The sequence below is a fragment of the Bufo gargarizans genome, chromosome 8 (genome assembly GCF_014858855.1).
Source record: "Bufo gargarizans isolate SCDJY-AF-19 chromosome 8, ASM1485885v1, whole genome shotgun sequence".
Classification (NCBI taxonomy): Eukaryota; Metazoa; Chordata; class Amphibia; order Anura; family Bufonidae; genus Bufo; species Bufo gargarizans.
The window spans coordinates 151,810,986-151,837,757 of NC_058087.1; the positions used below are offsets into that span (position 1 = coordinate 151,810,986).

At 45.3% G+C, this 26,772-nt stretch overlaps 1 protein-coding gene across 1 annotated transcript in view; it reads left to right on the top strand.

Moving 5' to 3' along the window:
- Window positions 1-26,772, top strand: part of LOC122945456 — a 200,344-nt gene that overhangs the window by 68,109 nt on the left and 105,463 nt on the right. The window contains exons 16-21 of the mRNA XM_044304524.1: window positions 2,423-2,773; window positions 6,721-6,855; window positions 8,332-8,481; window positions 9,193-9,309; window positions 11,743-11,916; window positions 14,571-14,778. Of these exons, the coding sequence (XP_044160459.1) occupies window positions 2,423-2,773; window positions 6,721-6,855; window positions 8,332-8,481; window positions 9,193-9,309; window positions 11,743-11,916; window positions 14,571-14,778 (1,135 nt within the window). The remainder of the gene's footprint in view (window positions 1-2,422; window positions 2,774-6,720; window positions 6,856-8,331; window positions 8,482-9,192; window positions 9,310-11,742; window positions 11,917-14,570; window positions 14,779-26,772) is intronic.

The window sequence follows — 26,772 nt, forward strand, 5'->3', positions numbered from 1 at the left end:
GGAAACTTTGAAGGGGCTGTCTCATCTGAGACAATGGGGGAATATCGCTAGGATATGCCCCCATTGTCTGATAGGTGCGGGTCCCACAGCTGGGACCTGCACCTATCTCCTAGACGGAGCCCTGAAAGTGGTGGAGGGTGCACTGTGCATGTGCAGCCTCCCTCCATTCATTTTCTATAGGGCCGACGAAAATAGCCGAGAGCTAGCTCGGCTATCTCTGTCGGGCCCATAGAAGTGAATGGGAGCAGTGGCCGGTCATACGCAGTGCGCTCCCATTAACTTCTATAGGGAGAGCGCTTGGTGGTGGCCGGACTGGAGTCCTCCAGCCACTACTTTGGCCCGCTCTGTTCTTGATATAGATGCGGGTACCAGTGGTGGCACCCGCACCTGTCAGACAATGGTGGGATATCCTAGCAACATGCCCCCATTGAAAAAGAAAGTTCCCTTTGGCCTCGCCCACTTTATCCAACTTTTATGGTACAAAAAGTGTAACAGGTGCTTAAAATATATTGCCCTCATTTTGAGCACCATATTTCTTAATGTATTTACACCAGAAAACTGGCAAATAATTGCCTGCAGCCACCACTAGGGGGAGCTCAGTGAATAGGAATTAATACAATACCAATAGAAGCTGTAATAATCTCTTTGCATTGTGCTCCCCCTAGTGGCAGCTGCATGAAACTTTACTCTGTATCAGCCGTCCCCCCAGACCCCATAGCAGTCACATGGTCTGCCTCTTTTGTAGGTACGCCACTGACAGTATATGTCAGCACTATATAATTGAGTAATAATAAACTAAATTCATCGTATCCTACATGCATCATGACAGACACAGGATGGTTAATGCTGTGAATGAATCTGAATCGTGAATATTTATTTCAGAATACACAATATCACAAAACTCACTCCAAATTACACACATCTGAAATTCAAAAGCTCCAAAGTCATCTATGTAAAACTTGCATTGTCATGCTCAAGAATGCTTGGGAGTTTCCAAGGATCAGTGAGAACGTGACCAGGCATGGGATGCTCCATGGTCGGCCAGACCAGTGTGTAAGGGTGGTTTTTGAAGCCCACATAGTTTACAGCTGTCCACTTCAATGTTGGATACTAGCGTTCTTTGAAAGACATATTTTTGAGAACCATACCCTTACAAGACAGGCCTGAGTGGTCCTCTCCACAGATTGGCCAAGTAGAGCATACCTTATTTATGATCTTGATCTGAATACCAAGACTTGTTTTAGCCTCTTGGATTCCACGAGGAGCCATTTTGAGGGTGGGCTCACAACAAAAAATAGGTCAGAATAGCATACAAATCTAAAAGAGTTCATACTCACCTCACCATTCTCCTGCTGCTCCCACTCTGTTGCTTCTAAGGTCCCCAAACCGGTCTCCACTTCCTGGTCCCTCTTGACACAAAATGTGACCGCTCAGTAAATTATTGTCTGAGGTGGATCAATACTGCGGCCAGTCACTGGATGAGCTGTCAAATCTTCTATGGTGAAAATCTGACCCTAAATCAGCGAAGACTGGGAAGTAGAGACAGGCATAGGACCAATGAAGTATTTGAGTGAGAGATCGGTGAGGTATGACTTCTTTATTTTTACCCATTCTGAACCTTTTGATAGATTTTCTTACCACTCAGGCAACCCCTTTAATAAACTGAACCCAGTAATAAATCAGTATACTGCACGCTCCACCAATTGGTGGTTGCAAGCAGCTTTGATTTTGTCATTTCTCTCTTGAGTGTGTGTAGGGAAGCAGGATATTTCGAGAACTATAACAGAGAAAAATTGTTAAACCAGCAGAGAATATTGTACTAAAGTCTGTCAGCATTTTTGACCATTCTGACGGCACTAGGTAGATATGTTTGGTGGAGCTTTTCCCATCAGGAGTGACGTGAATATGAAGTTTTATTCTATATCTATCTATCTATCTATCTATCTATCTATCTATCTATCCTAAATGTATGATCTATCTGTCTCTATATCTATTTATCTATCTAAACACACACATTCTGCCCCAGGCAAACTCCAGACACCAGTTAGACAGATTTAATCCTTGAAAATAAGTTATAATGATAGAAAGTTGGTCCAACCTTGGTCTTAAAATGTCCTGTCTCAGGTTTTGCCCCATGTAATCATTTTGAAAGCTTTCAAATCAGTTTGCTCGTCTATGAAGGTTGATCTGTATTATTAATGGAGTGATACTTCATCAGAAAGATCACGCCCACTTCAACCATGACATCATCCAGTTGGAAAAGCACATGCCCGCGCCAAAATATAAGTGAACGAGAGGAGGCTAAACACAGTCCTCCTCATTAATCCTATGTTTTGGCAGCTAAATTCAATTAATAAAGCAAACACATTAATTTTTATGAGTGATGGAGATTAATATTCTGTGGTTTTATTCGCTTTGACAGGATCTCAATATCCCGTCCCAGACTCGGATTAATGGCTCTGCTGTTATTAATGGTTGTGAAGCGGAGATGCTCTGCGCCCTTACATTAGATGACAACACATCTGTGCTTCAAATGAGGACCGAGTGCCAGCCAAAACTAAAAGTGGAATTTATACTCCGACATAACCTGGCCGTGCTGAAAGAAATCAGTGAGGAAAGCAAGCTGTCAATCGCTGTTGGCAAACAGGCGAACTACAACATTGACATCCTACTGAAGTCTGGAACCTGTGCCATCGAAGTAAAAGGAGATGTTAATGCTGACAATAAATTGCAATGGAAGATGGTTGCAGAGAACAAGTGCAAAGCTATCCAGGTAATGTGTATAAATCATAAGGCCCCTTTTAGACGAGCGAGTTCCACGCTCCGAACTTGCAGCGTGAGTATGCAGCAGTTCCCGCCCTGACCTCCCAGCGCTGATGGGGTCGCATAGCATTATATTGATTTATGATGCTATGTAACCCTTACAGTTCTGGAATGTATTGGATAACACTGACATAATGCTGTCAGTGTTATCGAATACATTCCAGAACTCTAAGGGTTACATAGCATCATAAATGAATAAAATGCTACGCGACCCCGGCAGTGCAGGGAGGTCACGACTGCTGCTGCTGCATACTCACGCAGTGAGAAAGGGGCCAAAGACATCAGTGACTCGTGTGCATTGTGCAGCTGTAGGACGTTGTCGTGGTTGATGGGTAGAATGTTAAATTAATGTTTTTTTATATATTTTTAGACATAGGCCCATTTACACATTTTTTTTAGAGGACCTCCACCATTTTCAGGTTCTCAATAGTTCAAAAGACATAATAATTCTGGCTTCTGGTTTGACATGTTTTCAGATTGATTTTAACAATCCTGGTCGATTCCAATGACTTATGATGGGGTCCATCAGGTTTCCATTGGGATTCCGGAGTTTGTGGTGGCAAGAATATTGCTGAAGACTGCACTATACTGGAGGTCAAAAATACTGAAATCGATAAGTGTGTCCATATTTAATTGGAGCTGACCTCCCCCTTAAGAGTTATTCTAAAACTGCTTTCTTCTGATCATTCTACCTCCTATATTGCTTGAAAGGATTATGTACAAACTGAAAAGAATGGCGTGGTATTAGCAGGAGATGCTCAAACCCACAATGCAGTCGTGCATATATATATAGGGGAGCCAATCCTGCACTTGTGGCCCGTTGCTAATGGCGATCCCCAGCAAAAATGCATACAGTGGAGGATGCACGCAGCGGACCACAAGTACCACAATAGACATCCTACACAAGAAGCAATTATGTGGATGTGACAATCAATATAACAATATAACAAAATAATAGCAAAGACAGGTGCACTCTGGGGTCTTACTAAACCCTCAGACTGATTTTAAAATTGAGAGATTAGCCAACACGGTGTAGGACATGTCTAAGCCCGGGCACCACACCAAGGTTACTCAAGTAGCCCAGGACCTAACACTCACCTACCTGTGCCTATGTGGGCAATACTAGGAGCCAGTGGGCGAATTACAGGAGCATGAGGCCAACTCACAAACAACTCACCAGTTACCTCCAGCATGTAACCATGCTAGCAATGGGAGGAGGGAGGAGTCTGCGAGTCCCACTCAAGACTGGCTGATATGGCCCAGGCCTCGCAGGTGCACCTAAATGTAGCCTGTAGATGGAAAACAGGCTCATTTAAATTTGAGTTTATACACCTCCAGGCATCTCTATATATACAAACTGAAAAGAATGGCGTGGTATTAGCAGGAGATGCTCAAACCCACATGCAGTCGTGCATTTATATATAGGGGAGCAAATCCTGCACTTGTGGCCCGTTGCTAATGGCGATCCCCAGCAAAAATGCATACGGTGGAGGATGCACGCAGCGAACCACAAGTACCACAATAGACATCCTACACAAGAAGCAATTATGTGGATGTGATAATCAATATAACAATATAACAAAATAATAGCAAAGACAGGTGCACTCTGCGGTCTTACTAAACCCTCAAACTGATTTTAAAATTGAGAGATTAGACATGTTGACTAATCTCTCAATTTTAAAATCAGTTTGAGGGTTTAGTAAGACCGCAGAGTGCACCTGTCTTTGCTATTATTTTGTAATATTGAAAGGATTATGCCAGGTTTTCAAGTTATCTAGTTATAGTTATAGTGGATAACTAACTGATCGGTGAGAGTCTGACCATGGGAACCCCCACTAATCCCAACAACAGGGCTCTCATTTCCCCATCCTGAAGGACGGGCAGGCTGTATATGCCCTCCACTCATTCTCTCTAAGACTGCCGGAGATAGGCGAGTACAGCACTTGGCTATTTCCGGCAGCCCTATAGAGAATTTTTGGCATGCTGCTCCTTCAGAATGGGCAACTGGGACACTCGGGATCGGTGGGGTTCCCAGCAGTTGGTCCCTCACAGATCAGTTAGTTATGCCTTACACTGTGGACAGGGGGTAACTTGAAAACTTAGTACAACCCCTTAAAGGGGTTGTCTAATGGTCGACAAATGGAGATGGGTGGGCATAACCCTCCAAGGACCTATCATTCTGATCCAGAACAGAGAGCTACTAACACAAATGGCCCTTTCTCTGGGGAATTTGTATTCCATGATGACCATTCACTTGAAGGCTGCCCTTTGCCTGGGGCGTATGAGAAGCCAGACCCACAGCAATTAGCTGATCACTGGGGTAGCTTCCATCTGAAAAGGGGTTGTGTTTGTGAGACAACCCCATTAAATCCTTGCTGTGCTAGATCCTGTTGTATCTGTAGAGCAGAACCGCTGGTTACAATATTTTAACCCTTTAAGGACCCTGACATTTTCCTTTTTTGCGTTTTCGTTTTTCACTCCCCGCCTTCCCATAGTTCTAACTTTTTTTTTTTTCCATTCACATAGCCTTATGAGGGCTTATTTTTCGCGGGACAAGTTGTACTTTCTAATGGCACCATTTACGGTTGCATACCATATAGTAATAAGCAGAAAAATAAATTCCAAATAAGGTAGAATTGGGAAAAAACACAATTCTGATAAAGTTTTGTTTTTCTTTTTACACTGTACACTATGCGGTAAAATTGACCTGTTAACTTCCATCTCCAGATCAGTACAGTTACAAGGATACCACAATTGTATAATTTTTCTTGCATTTTAATACTGAAAAAATAAATTAAAACCTTTGAGGGAAAAAAAAATTGTTAGAACTATATTCTGACCCCTATAACTTTTTTGTATTTAGGTATACAGGGCTGTGTGAGGGCTTATTGTTTGCGGGACGATCTGTACTTTTCAGTGATACCAATTTGAAGTGTGTGTGACTTTTTCATAACTTTTTCGAAAAAAATTATTGGGTAGTTGAAGTTACAAAAAATGGCGAATTGGCTGTTTTTATTTTTTTTACCGTTACACTATTTGCCGTATGCCATTAATCTTGTTATATTTTAATTGTATGGGCATTTCCGCACACAGCTATGCCCATGATGTTGATTTTTTTTTTTGGTTAAGTATTTTTATTTTAAGAAAATGGGGGTGATTTGAACTTTTATATTTTTTTATTTTTTTATTTTTTTTATTTATATTTATTTTTTTATATATTTTATTTACTTTTTTTTACTTTTTTAAGTCACCTTGGGTGACAATAACTGGCAATCATTAGATTGCCCATTGTGTTCATTGATGGCTATATAGCCATTAGAGATGAGCGAATCGACCTTGGATGAAACATCCGAAGTCGATTTGCATAAAACTTTGTTCTAATACTGTACAGAGCAGGAGCTTCGTACAGTATTAGAATGTATTGGCTCTGATGAGCCGAAGTTATTACTTTGCGAAGTCTCACGAGACTTTGCATAATAACTTCAGAAATTCATTTATACTGTAAAAAAAAAACATTTCCCTAACTCGGGTTCTGTTCCAAGTGGTACCCAAAAGTGAATGTGGGAGGAATAATCGCTACTGCAGTTGTTCGTCCCATTCAGTTAAAAAAATGATTATCAGCAGCACATCCCTGATTACACAGGAGGCTATGCTGCTGATAATTGGGCTTCCTTCAGTTTGATCATCCAACAAACAAGCATTTGCTCGTTTATTGACTGATCAGCAGCACGATTATACGGGCCAGTTATCTGGAATGAGCGATCCTATGAACGCTTCTTCCCAATTATCGGCCCAAAAATCGCTCTACTTTGGTACAGGCTGGAGGCAGGCTGTGTATAATATGTTTAGTCAGATTTGATTTGGAGGTGTAATAATTGTATTTCTCGTTTTCTGCAGGACCTTGGAGCACCCATAAAAGTAGAAGGTTCTGGCTACATAGTAATAAACAAGAAAGCAAATCTGGACTCACAAATGTTAGTGGTGGTTGATGAAAGCACCCTGCAGGGATTACTGATCCTAAAAGCAACAGAGGTATGCAAGATTCTACCTATCTACCAAAATATATTGAATCGTGATGACCATACAGCTATCTTACCAGGAATAACTAAATATTACTGCAGTGAGCCCCTGAGGAGCCTGTGCAGAGGATGTAAGTCGTAGTGGCCCTGTTGAGATGACATGTCACGATGTACTCCCTCAGGCTGTTGCTCCCAGGGGATCGATGCAGTGAAAAGGAATCAGGCCAGAAGTAGAAGAATAAAAGTCTTTCTTTATTTAGTGCAAAATAGGAGTAGTAGCACATCCAGCAGTAGTTCTATACGGTATAATTTTTCTTTCCAGATGATGAGGTATGGTGGCTGTCCACAGGCTTTTAATGAGTTGGTCTGAACTGGGTGTGATCTAGGAGATGGGTGTCTGTGCTGTAGTCCCTCACCTGCAGCAGTGGCTTTCTGGTCACTATGCTGAATATAAATGCTGTAGATTTTCAGGTATCTGTATCTTTGGTATTCTTGAAGTCTCTCTTGAGTAGTGATCTCACAGAAACATTGGAACAAGAACTTGTCGCTAAGACAATTGGAGTAGGAGCTCAAGCATGTGCTTTCATACTCTTCACTAGCCTATCTAAGACATTCCCTCCTGGCAGGAAGTAGGACAACTACTCCTACCAAGAGGGGAGAAATGGGATGGTAAGTTCCATTCCTAATGCTAACCACACCCCAACTGCTGTTGTACAGGGCATACATGAACATAGCAAAGCATATCATAACAAACCAAACAATTGCAGATACCCCCAGGTCTAGGTTAGTTTATTACCATTGGAATGGTAACCCCCAGTTGTCAATTTACTCATACATTTCCAGCAGAAACAACAGAAAGAACAAATAATGTAATGCAAAGTTTTATAAAATGAGATGATGTAGGGGAATGCAAATACAATTAGTTGTTACTAAAACAAACATGTCACTGAAGTGGACAGATCTTCTTCGAGGGTATGTTCACACATATCTGTGTAAAAATCGGACTTGTGTACAGGTCCTAAAAAAGGCACTACTACAAGCCACTACGTTGTGCACAGCTTTTATACTGATGACCTACATATCCTCAGGATAGGTCATCGGTATCTGACCTACAGAGATCCAACACCCAGAACCTCTGCGGATCAGCTGAAGATGAGGTGGTCCTCCATGCAAGCACTGCTTCCTCTTCATCACACTGCCCCTCGTCTCAGAAGAGCAGTGTAATTACAAGTACCTGCTCCATTCACTTGAATAGTGATTACTTGTTAATACACTACGCCACTGCAATGGAGAGGACGTGTAGTGTAATGAAGAGGAAGCAGAGCTCACATGGCGCGCCGTCGTCTCTTCAAACAGTTGATCGGCAGATGTGCCTGAAAATAGGTTATCAATACAAAACCCCTGAACAACACCAAGTTTTTTTTATTCTTTAAAAGAAAAACAATGCGGCTCTGTCAGTAATATTTAGATATTTTGATTTTTCATACAGAAAAAACAAGAGCTAGATGCAATTCTCACCCATAACGTCCAACCTGCAATAACTCTTGGTATACCCACAAGGACCATGGTAGATGTGACAACAGAAAGAAGCAGTGGACTATATAAAAGGTCAATTCACCTTAGCTGGGACAATAAACAGGTATTTAAAAAGCGCAATTAATATTAGCAATGCGAACATTAACTATATTTATCACCTGTCAATACAATTTGTTTTTACACATACATGTATATAAATAGTTGTGGTGTGAGGCCCCTAGAGGCAACCCATGTAGAAGAAGAGTGTTGAACCAGAGTATGTGCACAAGCTTAAAACAACCCTCCAGTTTAAGAAAAAAAAATCACCTTAACCTCAAAACACTTACATGGTGACCTCTTTTTCATCTGTTTAGCTGCTGATCCGCTAATTATCAGGTCCCCTTTCTGCCATCCAAGATGGCTGCAACTCTTCTCAGACTACCTGGTGCACACTATGCATTGGTAGTCCAAGATACTTCCTACTTGTCCAGCCCTGCTCTTGGATTGGCCAGCGCTGTTCATGTGAGCAGTACTGGCCAATCCAAGGGCAGCAGGAAGTGACATGGACTACCAAATAAAGCACAGGATGCATCAGGCAGTCTGACAAGCGGTGTGGCCATCTTGGATGGCAGAAAAGGAGCCCAGGAATTGGGGGATCTGGAACAATTGTAAAGGAGGTCACCAGGTGTTCTGCATCAGTTAATATGCAGTTTTATTTTCACTGGAGAATCGCTTTAAATGACCTACAATGGTTTCTGAGCAACAGTAACAGTGCATCAGTTGGAAACTTGGTAAAATCACTCGATGATTCTTTTGGTTGAATTTGCGATTGCAGGTCAGTGAAGAAGTGAACTTTCTTCAGAAGGATGAACACGTCACTTTCAGTTACAAGATAACACATAATCTCGAAACCCTAAAAAGGTTCCTGCTTGAAGATAAAGTGGAAGTTCGGGTAAGTTATTTTATTCCACAAACCAACCCCTACTGCTAAGCTAGCTATAGACATTAGATAAATGTTGGCAGAACCTGACGATTTTGTGGGGAATCGGCTGACCATCTAATGTGTATGGGGCCTCCTGATGCTTCCCCAATGACCGATGTTGGGAGAGATAAGGTACGCTGCTGTTGAAGGTGTCTGGCAGCAGCTTTCTACCCTCTACTCCAGGGATCAGCAACCTCCGGCACTCAAGCTGTTCTGAAACTACAACTCCCAGAATCCTCCTTTCACTTTTTTGGCAGTTACAAGAACAGATGAGCAAGTGTGCATGTTGGGAGTTGTAGTTTCACAGCAGTTGGAGTGCCGAAGGTTGCTGACCCTTGCTCTACTCATTCAGGAACCATGCATACTTGACCATGTGGGGATGTGTATGGGGGGGAGGGGTCAGGAAAGATAGCTGTCAGCTGAAAAAGAGTTTTGCCAACATATAACAGGATGACTGCTTGTCATGAGATTTTCAAAATGTCAAACTATATCAATGTTCCCCAACCTCCAGCTCTTCAGCTGACAGATGCAGGCTGGGAGTTGTAGTTTTGCACAGGTTAGAAGGTTTTAGGTCTCTATATCCTCCAGCTGCTATGGATTTGGGATATTTAGTTGAGATATGATGCAACGGACGGGGTCAGCGTCTGGGGTATTCCTTACCCTTTAAGAGGTCTTTACGATTATATGTCCCTCTGACAGAGTAAGCTGTCGTGACACCAGTTGCAGTGAAGCAACGGAAGCACAAAGCTCCCTTTAAGTGAATTGTTGGTACCCAGGTGTAGGATTGCCAGTGTGGTGTAGAGGTGGCCACAATATCCCTGAAGATGTTGTGTTGCGCATGTCACGGTGCTCCTTACCTGGATATAGTTGGATCCCAGGCGTGGCCGTCCGAAGCAGTTCAAAAGGGTAGTTAACTTGGATAGTGTAGAAATAAAGTTGAGTCCAGACTTGGTTGTATGGAAGTTCCACAGTTGCTTTACTTTGCATAAACGATAATCCAAACAATCCACAGAACCTAAAAAAATGGACAGGCACACTCTTACATGAGGTCACGGGGAAATGCTAAAAAATATATACTCTATTTAATACATAAAATCACATACACCATAAACTAAGTCACAATTGTAGAACTTGGTTAAAAAGAGTAATAAAACAATAATAAAACAATGATCCAGACTAGTGGCACTTGGTACTAACTTTTTTCTTTTGTAAGTCTGACACAAATTGCATACGGACAAGTGGTGTTAGCAAAAGTAGGCTAGCCCCATATGGATGTGCGTGCAGCTAGCCGGGTTAGTTGGTTCAATATAAATATAAATAATAAATATAAATAATTCCGATCAGGTTAATTTGTTGACTATAGAACAGGTTAGTTTGTTGAGTATAGAGCCTACTCACTTAACATTCACAATCCACAGAACTTGTCTTGGTTTCCAACAGGTTTTAGCAGGACTTTGGCAGGCACACTCTTCTGCAACAATCTCAGCTCTTCTATAGCTTTCTCAGCTCTGCTATGCTGTAGCTTTCTCAGCTCTGCTATGTCAGCAATATTAAATAGGAATGCTTTCCTTTCTGCTTGATGCTGTTGTTCTAAGTCTGTCTCCCACTGTGATCCTAGGAACTTCTTGTCCTGGCTGGCTTTTAGGGAGAGCTCAGTCCCACCAGGGACGAGCGTCTGATTCCTCCCTACAGAATGGGGTACAGGCACTAACTGGTTCTACCAAGATCGTACTTGCTCCTTGGATGAGAGTTTATGAGAGCTGGAAAGCCAGGTTCCACCCTCTGTAAAGTAGCACTGCCAAGTCTGCTGCCACCCCCTGGGGAACCAGGTTATTACATAAACAATACAAATGCATAAGAAGAAATGCACACTAAATAGAGGACCTGGAATAAAGGCATAAGATGACATGGTTATTGCATATACAGACAGAAGTAGGGCGTAGGAATGGTAATGCCACTTGGCAATATCAATTTTCAGTAGGACACAGGAGAGAGTCACTAATAACGTAATTTGTGATTCACATATTCAGATTTTTGCCAATAACAATTCATTTAGAGTTAGTCTACACTCCTCTCTCTATTCAGTACATAAATATGCTGTAAACACTTGAGATTTTCCAGATTATTCCTGTAATCACTTTATCTTGACACTACAAGTACTGGAAAATGTCATAAATGCACCCAACCCTCAGCATTTAGGTTTTTTCCAAATTTCCTAAAACCTGCTAAACTCCAGCTGCATTTCTCAGAAATATGCTCTTTTCATGAACACTTGAAACCTCCCATAATCTTTCCCTATTATTTATTGTAAAGTGTTTTTTCCCATCAATGACCTCATGAAAGAAATAGTCAACATGAGGTGTAATCTATCATAATACATTTTTAATTTTTTTTCATTCTTAGGCTGATATCGAACTCAAAGAAAATAGAAATATGACCCTGGCCACTTACTATGGAGCCCACTTCATAAATACCACAGTGCGAATAAAGAGCAATGAGACCAGCTGTAACCTGACCGCAAGCGTCCAGCACAACTGGCCTTGGTTACTGCGCAATGGAATTTCTGCTTCAGTACAGGTGATGCGCTGAGATATTTGCATACAGTGGCATATCTGGCTTCTGACTTTGTACATTTTTCATACTTAATTGTTTTTTCTGATTTTTAAACAAAAAAAAAGACAAAGACAAGCCGAGTAAATGCAAGACACAGTTCAAATTATTTCATGTATGGAAGGAAAAAGTTATTAAACACAGCTGACCCCCCCCCCTCCCTTCCAAATGTAAAAGGGTTTTCCAGCTTTATAAAATTGAATTATTATCGTATTTTTTCCTACCCTTGGCGCGCTTGCGCCGTGGCCCGTAATTTTTACCTACCCTCGGCGCGTGGGTGTGAAATTTGCCTACCCCGTCGTTGCGCGCCTGCGCCAACACACCTCCTTCTCAGCCACTCTGGTGGCGAGCAGCGAGACACACCTCCTTCCAAACCTTCCGGTGCGGCTACGTCACAACAGAAAGCGACGAGGGTAGCAAAATTTCACGGGTAGCAAAAAATAACAAAACACCGGCACTGGAGGTACTGAAGAACAACTTTCAGTCATGAACTGTTTATGGTGCTGCTCCAGTCTGTGATGGTCAGGGGAGCCATCACTTATGACATACCGTCACCCCTACCAGTGATACAAGGGACACTATCAGCGATATTCATGCAGGACATCCTTTGGGCACATGTGTTGCCTTTCATGGCAGGGCTTCCAACTGGCATTATTCAGCAGGATAATGCTCGCCACACACAGCAAGCATTTCCTAGGAATGTCTCCTTCCAGTGTCGGACTGGGGTACCTAGGGACCACCAGTAAAATATATTTTGGGGGCCCACCGTACGGATACATTCAAATATAATACATAATCTAACAAGTTTTTTATATGAACATAAGCTGGTTGAGGTGCTGTACATTGAATATATGTATGTAGTGTACTAAATCTAATGTGTTATGTGCCTCTTGTGCAGGCGGTGGGAGACTAGGGGCCCACCTTGCTCAGGGGCCCACCGGAGGATTCCCCTGTACCCCTGTGGGCCAGTCCGAGCCTGTCTCTGTCAGATTGCAGCACTTTCTTCACCTGTTCTTTTACCATATTTATCGCCATTCGAGCATATATGGGACCAGCTGGCTCATCAGCTTCAGCAACCTATGAGTGTGCAGGACCTGCAGGCCCAGCTGCAACATCTGTGGGCAAATGTGCCGCAGGATACCATACAGAGCCTGTATCCCTCCATCCCTTATCTTGTATCCAGGCTACAGACGGCCCAACTCTAGAGCCTCCTTTCCATTGTACAGTTTTTCTCCAATTAACTTATCCTTTCGCTCTAATATTGTATCATCAATACTAGTGATCAAAAATTCCATTCAGCTGCTTTGTCGAACTTCGACAAGAAATTTGATTTGTTACGAATTACTTTGCAATAAATAGCATTCCATTGTATGGAACGTTTGCGCCACCCCCTGACATTTAACCCCTCAGATGCTCAATGCTGATCATGGCATCTGAGAGTCACATTCAGCCAGGAGATTAATCAGGGGTTAAAACAAAAAATACATATTCGCCTCATCCATTTGAGGTCACCATGTCAGCACGCTGGGCAGGCGCAGTGACGTCATCACTGATTTAACCCGCTATGAAATGGATGAGGTGAGGGTGTTTTTTTTTTTCCTTTACTGCCATTTCAGGAAAAATTGATTTGTTACCACGAAGCGCCAAGAAATTCGGATTTGTGGAGAATCGAATGTTTCCTGAAATTTTAATCGAATTCCAGTTTAACTTCGATTTGCTCAACACTAATCAATACATTCACACATAGAAAGCTTAATTCAATTCCAACAATTCCTTCTTTTTTTTGTCAAAGAGTATTATAAGGTTGCGTATAATGATTCATGCAAAATAATGTAAAAAGTAAGTGACCATTTAAAGGGAATCTATGGTTTGAGCATATTAAAGTGTTACTACTGCCATGTACAACAAAATACCTTATTTCTTGCTGTAGTCTTAATTTTTTGTTTCATGGTTTCATTAGCGATAAAATCCACTTTTTCTGTTATGCAAATGGGTGTCCAAGGTGCCCAGAGGGGCGTTATTCTCCTTCTCTGGAGCCCAGTAACCCCCCCCTACAGTGCCCAGCCCGCCTTCCTTTAGAGCCCAAGCACGCCTCTTCCAGCATAAGTAACTGCCCACACCCGAACTCTTTGCCGCCCTCCGCTATGTCATTATTTGGATGTAACTACGCCCACAGATTCCTTGCGTACGCTCGGTCTATAGCAAAGCAGCAGCGAGCAGGAAGAGAGAGTCGGGAGACGGCACGTGCGCACGCTGTCTCCTCATGCAGCTGATCAGCGGGAGTGACAAATGTCGGACCCCCACGATCTGATATTGATGACCTATGATGAGGATAGGTCATCAATATTAAAAGCCCGGATAATCTCTTTAAGAAACAGTCCAAAAAATTATATTTTTTTTGGTGGCAGATGTCCTGCTCTCTATTTTCAAATCTGTATAATGGTGGTTGCAATTTTGAGAGATTTCTGCATTATAAATCTTGTACTTGATTTGCATTGGGGTTCATTGCCATGTCAATAATTTACGGATTACATGTAGAAATAGAAGGAATGCTTGGCCAATTTATCTAGTCACGAGGCACTATCATGAAACCAATAAATTGACTGGTATTTTTTCTTTAGAGTTCGCTGGACATACAAGCAATGGATGGCAAGCAGGAGGTGTCTGTGGAGGCCACAACAACACAGAAGGCCTTTATGTGCTCTGTGTCCTCTCTGTCTGCAGCAAGAAACCACAAGATCCTCTTCAAAAGTGCCCACAACATTGACTGCTTTCTGAAATATGGATATCCTAAAGTCATCCATGTGATGGGAATATTGGCAAAAGAAGGTGTGTAGGTTAACAGACTTATAATGTTATCTTTACTCTTCATCTTGACCCCATGGGTCCCATAGCAGCCACATGGTCTGCCTGTATGGTATGTATTCCCTTGGTTGTGGGGCATCCAAATGGTCATTTCTGGGTTTCTGTAGCTAAAGACTAATCGTTGTTTAATGAAAGTTTATGCAACATACAAGACGCTTCATGTTTCAGTTCTCCACTTTTTAAAGATCACTGTTTGTGAGGCTGAAACCCCCACAGGCCTAGCACTACTCCCAGCTGGTCTCACTACCTCTGTGTCCAGTGCAGGCAATACTAAACTGATGCACTTGACATTCGGGCGGACTGGCCATAGCCCCTACAGGGAAATTTCCCGGTGGGCCAATGCCCAGACGGGCGTCCAAGCCACCCTCACGGCCGACAGTCGAGTACATAGCGATCTGATGCTCTCAGCATTAATGAATATCTGGTACTTATGTACCGGATGGGCAGAAGAAAGTGACTTCCTGCATTCAACTGTATTGCCATCCTCCGGATACTGCGGTGGGGGCAGCAGTATTTTGTGCGAACTACGGTAATGCTGGCCCGGCCTACTTATATTGGCCCTGCCTTCTGTCACTTTGGATCTGCCTACAACATGGGGCCCGATTATTTTTTTTATTTTATTTTTTCCAGGGGCACTTTAAGCTTCCAGTCCGCCCCTGTTAACATTGATGAATTTTAGAAAACTATGAGGACATTGAAGGGATTAGAGATACTGCTGATGTACTGAGCACACAAAGATGATACAATAGAACGGGTATGAACGGGTCCAAAGGTGGTTTTAAAGGGGTTATGCCATTAATATAAATGTATCCCACCCAAAAGATATTGCTATGATATCACTTTCCCCAAATACCACCATCAAACCTGCCCTATTCTAAAGTTATTGGCCTATCATTGCGCCCCGTGGCAAATCCGTTTCAATTTCAGTTGTTGTTGGTTATGTCCTGTAGTGGAGCCTTGTAATACAGGACGCACATGCTCACATCGCTTGTTTTCTATGTGCAGTGTCAATTATGGATGGATGGACAGACAGGCAGATAGATAATAGACAGACACATAGATAAATATGACGATTAATTTTAGTTGTGTCTGTTATAAATCCAGTTACACAGAGCATTTTGAATATGTGGAGATAGAAAATGAACCGGTTAGTGTCAGATGTCCTGCTGATGGCAAGACACATTTCACTGCCTTAGGCCCCTTTCACACGGGCGAGTTTTCCGTGCGGGTGCGATCCGTGCGGCGAACGTATGGCACCCGCACTAAATCCTGAGCCATTCATTTCTATGGGGCTGTGCACATGAGCGATGTTTTTAACGCATCACTTGTGCGTTCAGTTGAAATCGCAGCATGCTCTATATTTTCCGATTTTGACGTGACGCAGGCCCCATAGAAGTGAATGGGGTGTGTGAAAATCGGATGGCATCCGCAAGCAAGTACGGATGCCGTGCGATTTGCACGCATGGTTGCTAGGAGACCATCGGGATGGAGACCCGATCATTATTATTTTCCCTTATAACATGGTTATAAGGGAAAATAATAGCATTCTGAATACAGAATGCATAGTAAACCAGCGCTAGAGGGGTTAAAAAAAAATAAATAAATTTAACTCACCTTAGTCCACTTGCTCGCGAAGCCGGCATCTCCTTGTGTCTCCACTGCTGATGAACAGGACCTGGGGTGAGCTGCTCCATTAAATAGAGCTTAAGGACCTTCGATGACGTCACTCCGGTCATCACATGGTCTTTTACCATGGTGAATCACCATGGTAAAAGATCATGTGACGTACCATGTGATGACCGGAGTGACGTCATCGAAGGTCCTTAACCTGTATTTAATGGAGCAGCTCACCCCAGGTCCTGTTCATCAGCAGCGGAGACACAAGGAGATGCCGGCTTCGCGAGCAAGTGGACTAAGGTGAGTTAAATTATTTTTTATTTTTTTTAACCCCTCTAGCGCTGGTTTACTATGCATTCTGTATTCAGAATGCTAATATTTTCCCTTATAACCATGTTATAAGGGAAAATAATACAATCTTCAGAACATCAATCCCAAGCCCGAACTTCTATGAAGAAGTTCGGGTTTGGGTACCAAACATGCGCGATTTTTCTCACGCGAGTGCAACGCATGACAATGTTTTGCACTTGCGCAGAAAAAATCGCGCATTTTCCCGCAACGCACCCGGCTCTTATCCGGACAAAAAAACTCACGCCCGTGTGAAAGAGGCCTAACGCTGGGTTCACACCGCGTTTTATGCGCGTTTTTTTTAATAGTGAACGCGCGTTTGACGCGCGTTTGGGTGATTGACAGCAGTGTTGTCCAAAGAGTCTATGGCCCAAACGCGCGTCAAACGCGCCAAAAAAAGCTCCTGTACTTGTTTGAGCGTCGGGCGTTTTACAGCGCGATCGTACGCGCTGTAAAACGCCCAGGTGTGAACCCTTCCCATAGGGAATCATTGGTTCTTGCCTGTTGTGCGTTTTACAGCGCGTAGGAACGTGCTGTAAAACGCTCAGGTGTGAACCCAGCGTAAGACCTGATGGGACAGCAGAAGTAGGATTCAAGCAAGAACAAATGCAAAACAAATCCAAAGAGGAATGGGAGTTAGACTGCATGATGAGAATAAACTTTACAGTGAAAAGTAGTTTATGAGACAACCCCTTTATACATAGAACTTATTATGAAAGACTTAGGGTACTTTCACACTTGCGGCAGAGGATTCCGGCAGGCAGTTCCGTCGCTGGATCCGTCAAAACGTATGCAAACTGATGGCATTTGTCAGACGGATCAGGATCCTGATCTGTCTGACAAATGCATTGAAATGCCGGATCCGTCTCTCCGGTGTCATCAGGAAAAACGGATCTGGCATTTATTTTTTTCACATTTTTTGCGGTCTGAGCATGCGCAGGCCACTAAAACTGTACAGTTTTTCCAGAACACTCGGGGCCGGATCTGGCATTAATGCATGTCAATGGGAAAAAGTGTTCTGGAAATTTGGACAGAGATAAAACCGTAGCATGCTGCAGTATTATCTCCGTCCTGGAAAAGGAAAAAACACTGAACTGAAGACATCCTGATGCATCCTGAACGGATTACTCTCCATTCAGAATGCAAGAGGATAAAACTGATCAGTTCTTTTCCGGTATAGAGCCCCTAGGATGGAACTCAATGCGGGAAAAGGAAAACGCTAGTGTGAAAGTAGCCCCTTTCTCACAGGCGAGTTTTCCGCACAGGTGCAATGCGTGAGATGAACACATTGCACCCGCACCGAATCCGGACCCATTCACTTCACTGGTGGTGATTTTCACGCATCTCTTGTGCGTTGCGTGAAAATCGCAGCATGTTCTATATTCTGCGTTTTTGTGACGTTTGATGACGTGATCGCGCTCACCACAATTATTTTCCCTTATAACCATGTTATAAGGGAAAATAATAAAATCTACACACCGATCCCAAACCCGAACTTCAGTGAAGAAGTCCGGGTTCGGGTCTGGGTACCACATTCAGTTTTTTATCACGCGCGTGCAAAACGCATTGCACCCGCGCGATAAAAACTGAACAACGCAATTCAATCTCAGTCAAAACTGACTGAAATCGCGTGCGCACTCGCGCGGGTTAGGTCCGGATGCGTTCAGGGTGCGTTCAGTGAAACTCGCACTATTTTGCAAGCAAGTTCAGTCAGTTTTGTCTGCAATTGCGTTCAGTCATTTTTTCCGTGCGGGTGCAATGCGTTTTGATGCGTTTTTCACGCGCGTGATAAAAAAACTGAAGGTTTACAAACAACATCTCTTAGCAACCATCAGTGAAAAACGCATCGCACTCGCACTTGCTTGCGGATGCAATGCGTTTTTCACGCAGCCCCATTCACTTCTATGGGGCCAGGGCTGCGTGAAAAACACAGAATATAGAACATGCTGCGATTTACATGCAACGCAGAACGGATGTGTGAAAAACAACGCTCATGTGCACAGCCTCATTGAAATGAATGGGTCAGGATTCAGTGCGGGTGCAATGCGTTCACGTCACGCATTGCACTCGCGCGGAGGGTGAACGCAATCGCAGACAAAACTGACTGAACTTACTTGCAAAATGGTGCGAGTTTCACTGAATGCATCCGGACCTAATCCGTAACGCTTGTGTGAAAGGGGCCTAAGTCTGCTTTCACATCTGCGCTTATTATTTCCGTTCTTCTGCTCCGTTATAGGAGCAATAGAATATAAAGAATGGAAGTCCCGGATTCGGCGCATAGCTGAGGCACATGGAGCCTGACAGATCCCATTAACTATAATGGATGCATGCAGGACTTTTCTCTCCACTATTTTAATGAATTCTGTAACGGAGCTTCAGACGCAGATGTGAAAGCAGCTTGAACGTGTTTTTTTTTTTTTAGAATTAGTTTTGTCATTTCGTTTTTCATTTTCTGTGTTCCTAGCTATATTTATAATATATCCCGTTCTTTGAGAGCTGCCACACGATATCACCTATTGTGAATGGTGCACCCTGTGTTATCTACCGTAAACAGAGGTGATATCTGGCATCGAAATCCTGTCTGTGATGATAATGCGACGGCTACTGAAAGCTACATGTACAGAATAGGACGTCTCCACATATTACACCTAGAAGACTGACTGAAAAGTGAAAACTGCATGATTTTAAGTTTAAAAAAAAATATAGATAGTGACATGGAAAATTAAAAAAATCACCAAAAAGTTGTAAAAAATATATTTACCTTAAAAACATGATTTAAACAATATGTCAGTTTCTGATGATACAAAAGTAAGAAAGTACAAGTTGTCCCGCAAGAAAAACAGGTCTTCATGCTGCTATGTGAATAGAAAAATAAAAAAGTTATGGCTCCGGGAAGGCCGGGAGTAGAGTTGAGCGAACACCTGGATGTTCGGGTTCGAGAAGTTCGGCCGAACATCCCGGAAATGTTCGGGTTCGGGATCCGAACCCGATCCGAACTTCGTCCCGAACCCGAACCCCATTGAAGTCAATGGGGACCCGAACTTTTCGGCACTAAAAAGGCTGTAAAACAGCCCAGGAAAGAGCTAGAGGGCTGCAAAAGGCAGCAACATGTAGGTAAATCCCCTGCAAACAAATGTGGATAGGGAAATGAATTAAAATAAAAATTAAATAAATAAAAATTAACCAAAATCAATTGGAGAGAGGTTCCATAGCAGAGAATCTGGCTTCCCGTCACCCACCACTGGAACAGTCCATTCTCAGATATTTAGGCCCCGGCACCCAGGCAGAGGAGAGAGGTCCCGTAACAGAGAATCTGTCTTCATGTCAGCAGAGAATTAGTCTGCATGTCATAGCAGAGAATGAGGCTTCACGTCAGCCACCACTGCAACAGTCCATTGGCATATATTTAGGCCCAGCACCCAGGCAGAGGAGGGAGGTCCCGTAACAGAGAATCTGTCTTCATGTCAGCAGAGAATTAGTCTGCATGTCATAGCAGAGAATGAGGCTTCACGTCAGCCACCACTGCAACAGTCCATTGGCATATATTTAGGCCCAGCACACACACACAGGCAGAGGAGAGAGGTCCCGTAACAGAGAATCTGGCTTCATGTCAGCAGAGAATCAGTCTGCATGTCATAGCAGAGAATGAGGCTTCACGTCAGCCACCACTGCAACAGTCCATTGGCATATATTTAGGCCCAGCACACACACAGGCAGAGGAGAGAGGTCCCGTAACAGAGAATCTGGCTTCATGTCAGCAGAGAATCAGTCTGCATGTCATAGCAGAGAATGAGGCTTCACGTCAGCCACCACTGCAACAGTCCATTGGCATATATTTAGGCCCAGCACACAGGCAGAGGAGAGAGGTCCCGTAACAGAGAATCTGTCTTCATGTCAGCAGAGAATTAGTCTGCATGTCATAGCAGAGAATGAGGCTTCACGTCAGTCACCACTGCAACAGTCCATTGGCATATATTTAGGCCCAGCACACACACAGGCAGAGGAGAGAGGTCCCGTAACAGAGAATCTGGCTTCATGTCAGCAGAGAATCAGTCTGCATGTCATAGCAGAGAATGAGGCTTCACGTCAGCCACCACTGCAACAGTCCATTGGCATATATTTAGGCCCAGCACACACACAGGCAGAGGAGAGAGGTCCCGTAACAGAGAATCTGGCTTCATGTCAGCAGAGAATCAGTCTGCATGTCATAGCAGAGAATGAGGCTTCACGTCAGCCACCACTGCAACAGTCCATTGGCATATATTTAGGCCCAGCACACACACAGGCAGAGGAGAGAGGTCCCGTAACAGAGAATCTGTCTTCATGTCAGCAGAGAATCAGTCTGCATGTCATAGCAGAGAATGAGGCTTCACGTCAGCCACCACTGCAACAGTCCATTGGCATATATTTAGGCCCAGCACCCAGGCAGAGGAGGGAGGTCCCGTAACAGAGAATCTGTCTTCATGTCAGCAGAGAATTAGTCTGCATGTCATAGCAGAGAATGAGGCTTCACGTCAGCCACCACTGCAACAGTCCATTGGCATATATTTAGGCCCAGCACCCAGGCAGAGGAGGGAGGTCCCGTAACAGAGAATCTGACTTCATGTCAGCAGAGAATTAGTCTGCATGTCATAGCAGAGAATGAGGCTTCACGTCAGCCACCACTGCAACAGTCCATTGGCATATATTTAGGCCCAGCACACACACAGGCAGAGGAGAGAGGTCCCGTAACAGAGAATCTGGCTTCATGTCAGCAGAGAATCAGTCTGCATGTCATAGCAGAGAATGAGGCTTCACGTCAGCCACCACTGCAACAGTCCATTGGCATATATTTAGGCCCAGCACACACACAGGCAGAGGAGAGAGGTCCCGTAACAGAGGATCTGGCTTCATGTCAGCAGAGAATCAGTCTGCATGTCATAGCAGAGAATGAGGCTTCACGTCAGCCACCACTGCAACAGTCCATTGTCATAAATTTAGGCCCAGCACCCAGGCAGAGGAGAGAGGTCCCGTAACAGACAATCTGGCTTCATGTCAGCAGAGAATTAGTCTGCATGTCATAGCAGAGAATGAGGCTTCACGTCAGCCACCACTGCAACAGTCCATTGGCATATATTTAGGCCTAGCACACAGGCAGAGGAGAGAGGTCCCGTAACAGACAATCTGGCTTCATGTCAGCAGAGAATCAGTCTGCATGTCATAGCAGAGAATGAGGCTTCACGTCACCCACCACTGCAACAGTCCATTGGCATATATTTAGGCCTAGCACACAGGCAGAGCAGAGAGGTCCCGTAACAGACAATCTGGCTTCATGACAGCAGAGAATCAGTCTGCATGTCATAGCAGAGAATCAGGCTTCACGTCAGCCACCACTGCAACAGTCCATTGTCATAAATTTAGGCCCAGCACCCAGGCAGAGGAGAGAGGTCCCGTAACAGAGGATCTGGCTTCATGTCAGCAGAGAATCAGTCTGCATGTCATAGCAGAGAATCAGGCTTCACGTCAGCCACCACTGCAACAGTCCATTGTCATAAATTTAGGCCCAGCACCCAGGCAGAGGAGAGAGGTCCCGTAACAGACAATCTGGCTTCATGTCAGCAGAGAATTAGTCTGCATGTCATAGCAGAGAATGAGGCTTCACGTCAGCCACCACTGCAACAGTCCATTGGCATATATTTAGGCCTAGCACACAGGCAGAGGAGAGAGGTCCCGTAACAGACAATCTGGCTTCATGTCAGCAGAGAATCAGTCTGCATGTCATAGCAGAGAATGAGGCTTCACGTCACCCACCACTGCAACAGTCCATTGGCATATATTTAGGCCTAGCACACAGGCAGAGCAGAGAGGTCCCGTAACAGACAATCTGGCTTCATGACAGCAGAGAATCAGTCTGCATGTCATAGCAGAGAATGAGGCTTCACGTCACCCACCACTGCAACAGTCCATTGGCATATATTTAGGCCTAGCACACAGGCAGAGCAGAGAGGTCCCGTAACAGACGATCTGGCTTCATGTCAGCAGAGAATCAGTCTGCATGTCATAGCAGAGAATGAGGCTTCACGTCAGCCACCACTGCAACAGTCCATTGGCATATATTTAGGCCTAGCACACAGGCAGAGGAGAGAGGTCCCGTAACAGACAATCTGGCTTCATGTCAGCAGAGAATCAGTCTGCATGTCATAGCAGAGAATGAGGCTTCACGTCACCCACCACTGCAACAGTCCATTGGCATATATTTAGGCCTAGCACACAGGCAGAGCAGAGAGGTCCCGTAACAGACAATCTGGCTTCATGACAGCAGAGAATCAGTCTGCATGTCATAGCAGAGAATGAGGCTTCACGTCACCCACCACTGCAACAGTCCATTGGCATATATTTAGGCCTAGCACACAGGCAGAGCAGAGAGGTCCCGTAACAGACGATCTGGCTTCATGTCAGCAGAGAATCAGTCTGCATGTCATAGCAGAGAATGAGGCTTCACGTCAGCCACCACTGCAACAGTCCATTGGCATATATTTAGGCCTAGCACACAGGCAGAGGAGAGAGGTCCCGTAACAGACAATCTGGCTTCATGTCAGCAGAGAATCAGTCTGCATGTCATAGCAGAGAATGAGGCTTCACGTCACCCACCACTGCAACAGTCCATTGGCATATATTTAGGCCTAGCACACAGGCAGAGCAGAGAGGTCCCGTAACAGACAATCTGGCTTCATGACAGCAGAGAATCAGTCTGCATGTCATAGCAGAGAATGAGGCTTCACGTCACCCACCACTGCAACAGTCCATTGGCATATATTTAGGCCTAGCACACAGGCAGAGCAGAGAGGTCCCGTAACAGACGATCTGGCTTCATGTCAGCAGAGAATCAGTCTGCATGTCATAGCAGAGAATGAGGCTTCACGTCACCCACCACTGCAACAGTCCATTGGCATATATTTAGGCCTAGCACACAGGCAGAGCAGAGAGGTCCCGTAACAGACAATCTGGCTTCATGTCAGCAGAGAATCAGTCTGCATGTCATAGCAGAGAATCAGGCTTCACGTCAGCCACCACTGCAACAGTCCATTGTCATAAATTTAGGCCCAGCACCCAGGCAGAGGAGAGAGGTCCCGTAACAGACAATCTGGCTTCATGTCAGCAGAGAATTAGTCTGCATGTCATAGCAGAGAATCAGGCTTCATGTCAGCCACCACTGCAACAGTCCATTGGCATATATTTAGGCCTAGCACACAGGCAGAGGAGAGGTTCATTCAACTTTGGGTAGCCTCGCAATATAATGGTAAAATGAAAATAAAAATAGGATTGAATGAGGAAGTGCCCTGGAGTCCAATAATATATGGTTATGGGGAGGTAGTTAATGTCTAATCTGGACAAGGGACGGACAGGTCCTGTGGGATCCATGCCTGGTTCATTTTTATGAACGTCAGCTTGTCCACATTGGCTGTAGACAGGCGGCTGCGTTTGTCTGTAATGACGCCCCCTGCCGTGCTGAATACACGTTCAGACAAAACGCTGGCTGCCGGGCAGGCCAGCACCTCCAAGGCATAAAAGGCTAGCTCTGGCCACGTGGACAATTTAGAGACCCAGAAGTTGAATGGGGCCGAACCATCAGTCAGTACGTGGAGGGGTGTGCACACGTACTGTTCCACCATGTTAGTGAAATGTTGCCTCCTGCTAACACGTTGCGTATCAGGTGGTGGTGCAGTTAGCTGTGGCGTGTTGACAAAAGTTTTCCACATCTCTGCCATGCTAACCCTGCCCTCAGAGGAGCTGGCCGTGACACAGCTGCCTTGGCGACCTCTTGCTCCTCCTCTGCCTTGGCCTTGGGCTTCCACTTGTTCCCCTGTGACATTTGGGAATGCTCTCAGTAGCGCGTCTACCAACGTGCGCTTGTACTCGCGCATCTTCCTATCACGCTCCAGTGCAGGAAGTAAGGTGGGCACATTGTCTTTGTAGCGTGGATCCAGCAGGGTGGCAACCCAGTAGTCCGCACAGGTTAAAATGTGGGCAACTCTGCTGTCGTTGCGCAGGCACTGCAGCATGTAGTCGCTCATGTGTGCCAGGCTGCCCAGGGGTAAGGACAAGCTGTCCTCTGTGGGAGGCGTATCGTCATCGTCCTGCCTTTCCCCCCAGCCACGCACCAGTGATGGACCCGAGCTGCGTTGGGTGCCACCCCGCTGTGACCATGCTTCATCCTCATCCTCCTCCACCTCCTCCTCATCCTCGTCCTCCTCGTCCTCCAGTAGTGGGCCCTGGCTGGCCACATTTGTACCTGGCCTCTGCTGTTGCCAAAAACCTCCCTCTGAGTCACTTCGAAGAGACTGGCCTGAAAGTGCTAAAAATGACCCCTCTTCCTCCTCCTCCTCCTCCTCCTCCTGGGCCACCTCCTCTTCCATCATCGCCCTAAGTGTTTTCTCAAGGAGACATAGAAGTGGTATTGTAACGCTGATAACGGTGTCATCGCCACTGGCCATGTTGGTGGAGTACTCGAAACAGCGCAACAGGGCACACAGGTCTCGCATGGAGGCCCAGTCATTGGTGGTGAAGTGGTGCTGTTCTGTAGTGCGACTGACCCGTGCGTGCTGCAGCTGAAACTCCACTATGGCCTGCTGCTGCTCGCACAGTCTGTCCAGCATGTGCAAGGTGGAGTTCCACCTGGTGGGCACGTCGCATATGAGGCGGTGAGCGGGAAGGCCGAAGTTACGCTGTAGCGCAGACAGGCGAGCAGCAGCAGGATGTGAACGCCGGAAGCGCGAACAGACGGCCCGCACTTTATGCAGCAGCTCTGACATGTCGGGGTAGTTGTGAATGAACTTCTGCACCACCAAATTCAGCACATGCGCCAAGCAAGGGATGTGCGTCAAATTGGCTAGTCCCAGAGCTGCAACGAGATTTCGCCCATTATCACACACCACCAGGCCGGGCTTGAGGCTCACCGGCAGCAACCACTCGTCGGTCTGTTGTTCAATACCCCGCCACAACTCCTGTGCGGTGTGGGGCCTGTCCCCCAAACATATGAGTTTCAGAATGGCCTGCTGGCGTTTACCCCGGGCTGTGCTGAAGTTGGTGGTGAAGGTGTGTGGCTGACTGGATGAGCAGGTGGAAGAAGAGGAGGAGGAAGCCGAGAAGGAGGAGGTGGCAACAGGAGGCAAAGAATGTTGCCCTGCGATCCTTGGCAGCGGAAGGACGTGCGCCAAACAGCTCTCCGCCTGGGGCCCAGCTGCCACTACATTTACCCAGTGTGCAGTTAGGGAGATATAGCGTCCCTGGCCGTGCTTACTGGTCCACGTATCTGTGGTTAGGTGGACCTTGCTACAGATGGCGTTGCGCAGTGCACACTTGATTTTATCGGATACTTGGTTGTGCAGGGAAGGCACGGCTCTCTTGGAGAAGTAGTGCCGGCTGGGAACAACATACTGTGGGACAGCAAGCGACATGAGCTGTTTGAAGCTGTCTGTGTCCACCAGCCTAAATGACAGCATTTCATAGGCCAGTAGTTTAGAAATGCTGGCATTCAGGGCCAGGGATCGAGGGTGGCTAGGTGGGAATTTACGCTTTCTATCACATGTTTGTGAGATGGAGAGCTGAACGCTGGCGTGTGACATGGTTGAGACGCTTGGTGACGGAGGTGGTGGTGGTGGTGTTGGTGGTACATCCCCTGTTTGCTGGGCGGCAGGTGCCAACGTTCCTCCAGAGGCGGAGGAAGAGGCCGAGGCGGCAGCAGCAGAATAGGCCGAGGCGGCAGCAGCAGAAGAGGTAGCAGGGGGAGCCTGAGTGACTTCCTTGGTTTTAAGGTGTTTACTCCACTGCAGTTCATGCTTTGCATGCAGGTGCCTGGTCATGCAGGTTGTGCTCAGGTTCAGAACGTTAATGCCTCGCTTCAGGCTCTGATGGCACAGCGTGCAAACCACTCGGGTCTTGTCGTCAGCACATTGTTTGAAGAAGTGCCATGCCAGGGAACTCCTTGAAGCTGCCTTTGGGGTGCTCGGTCCC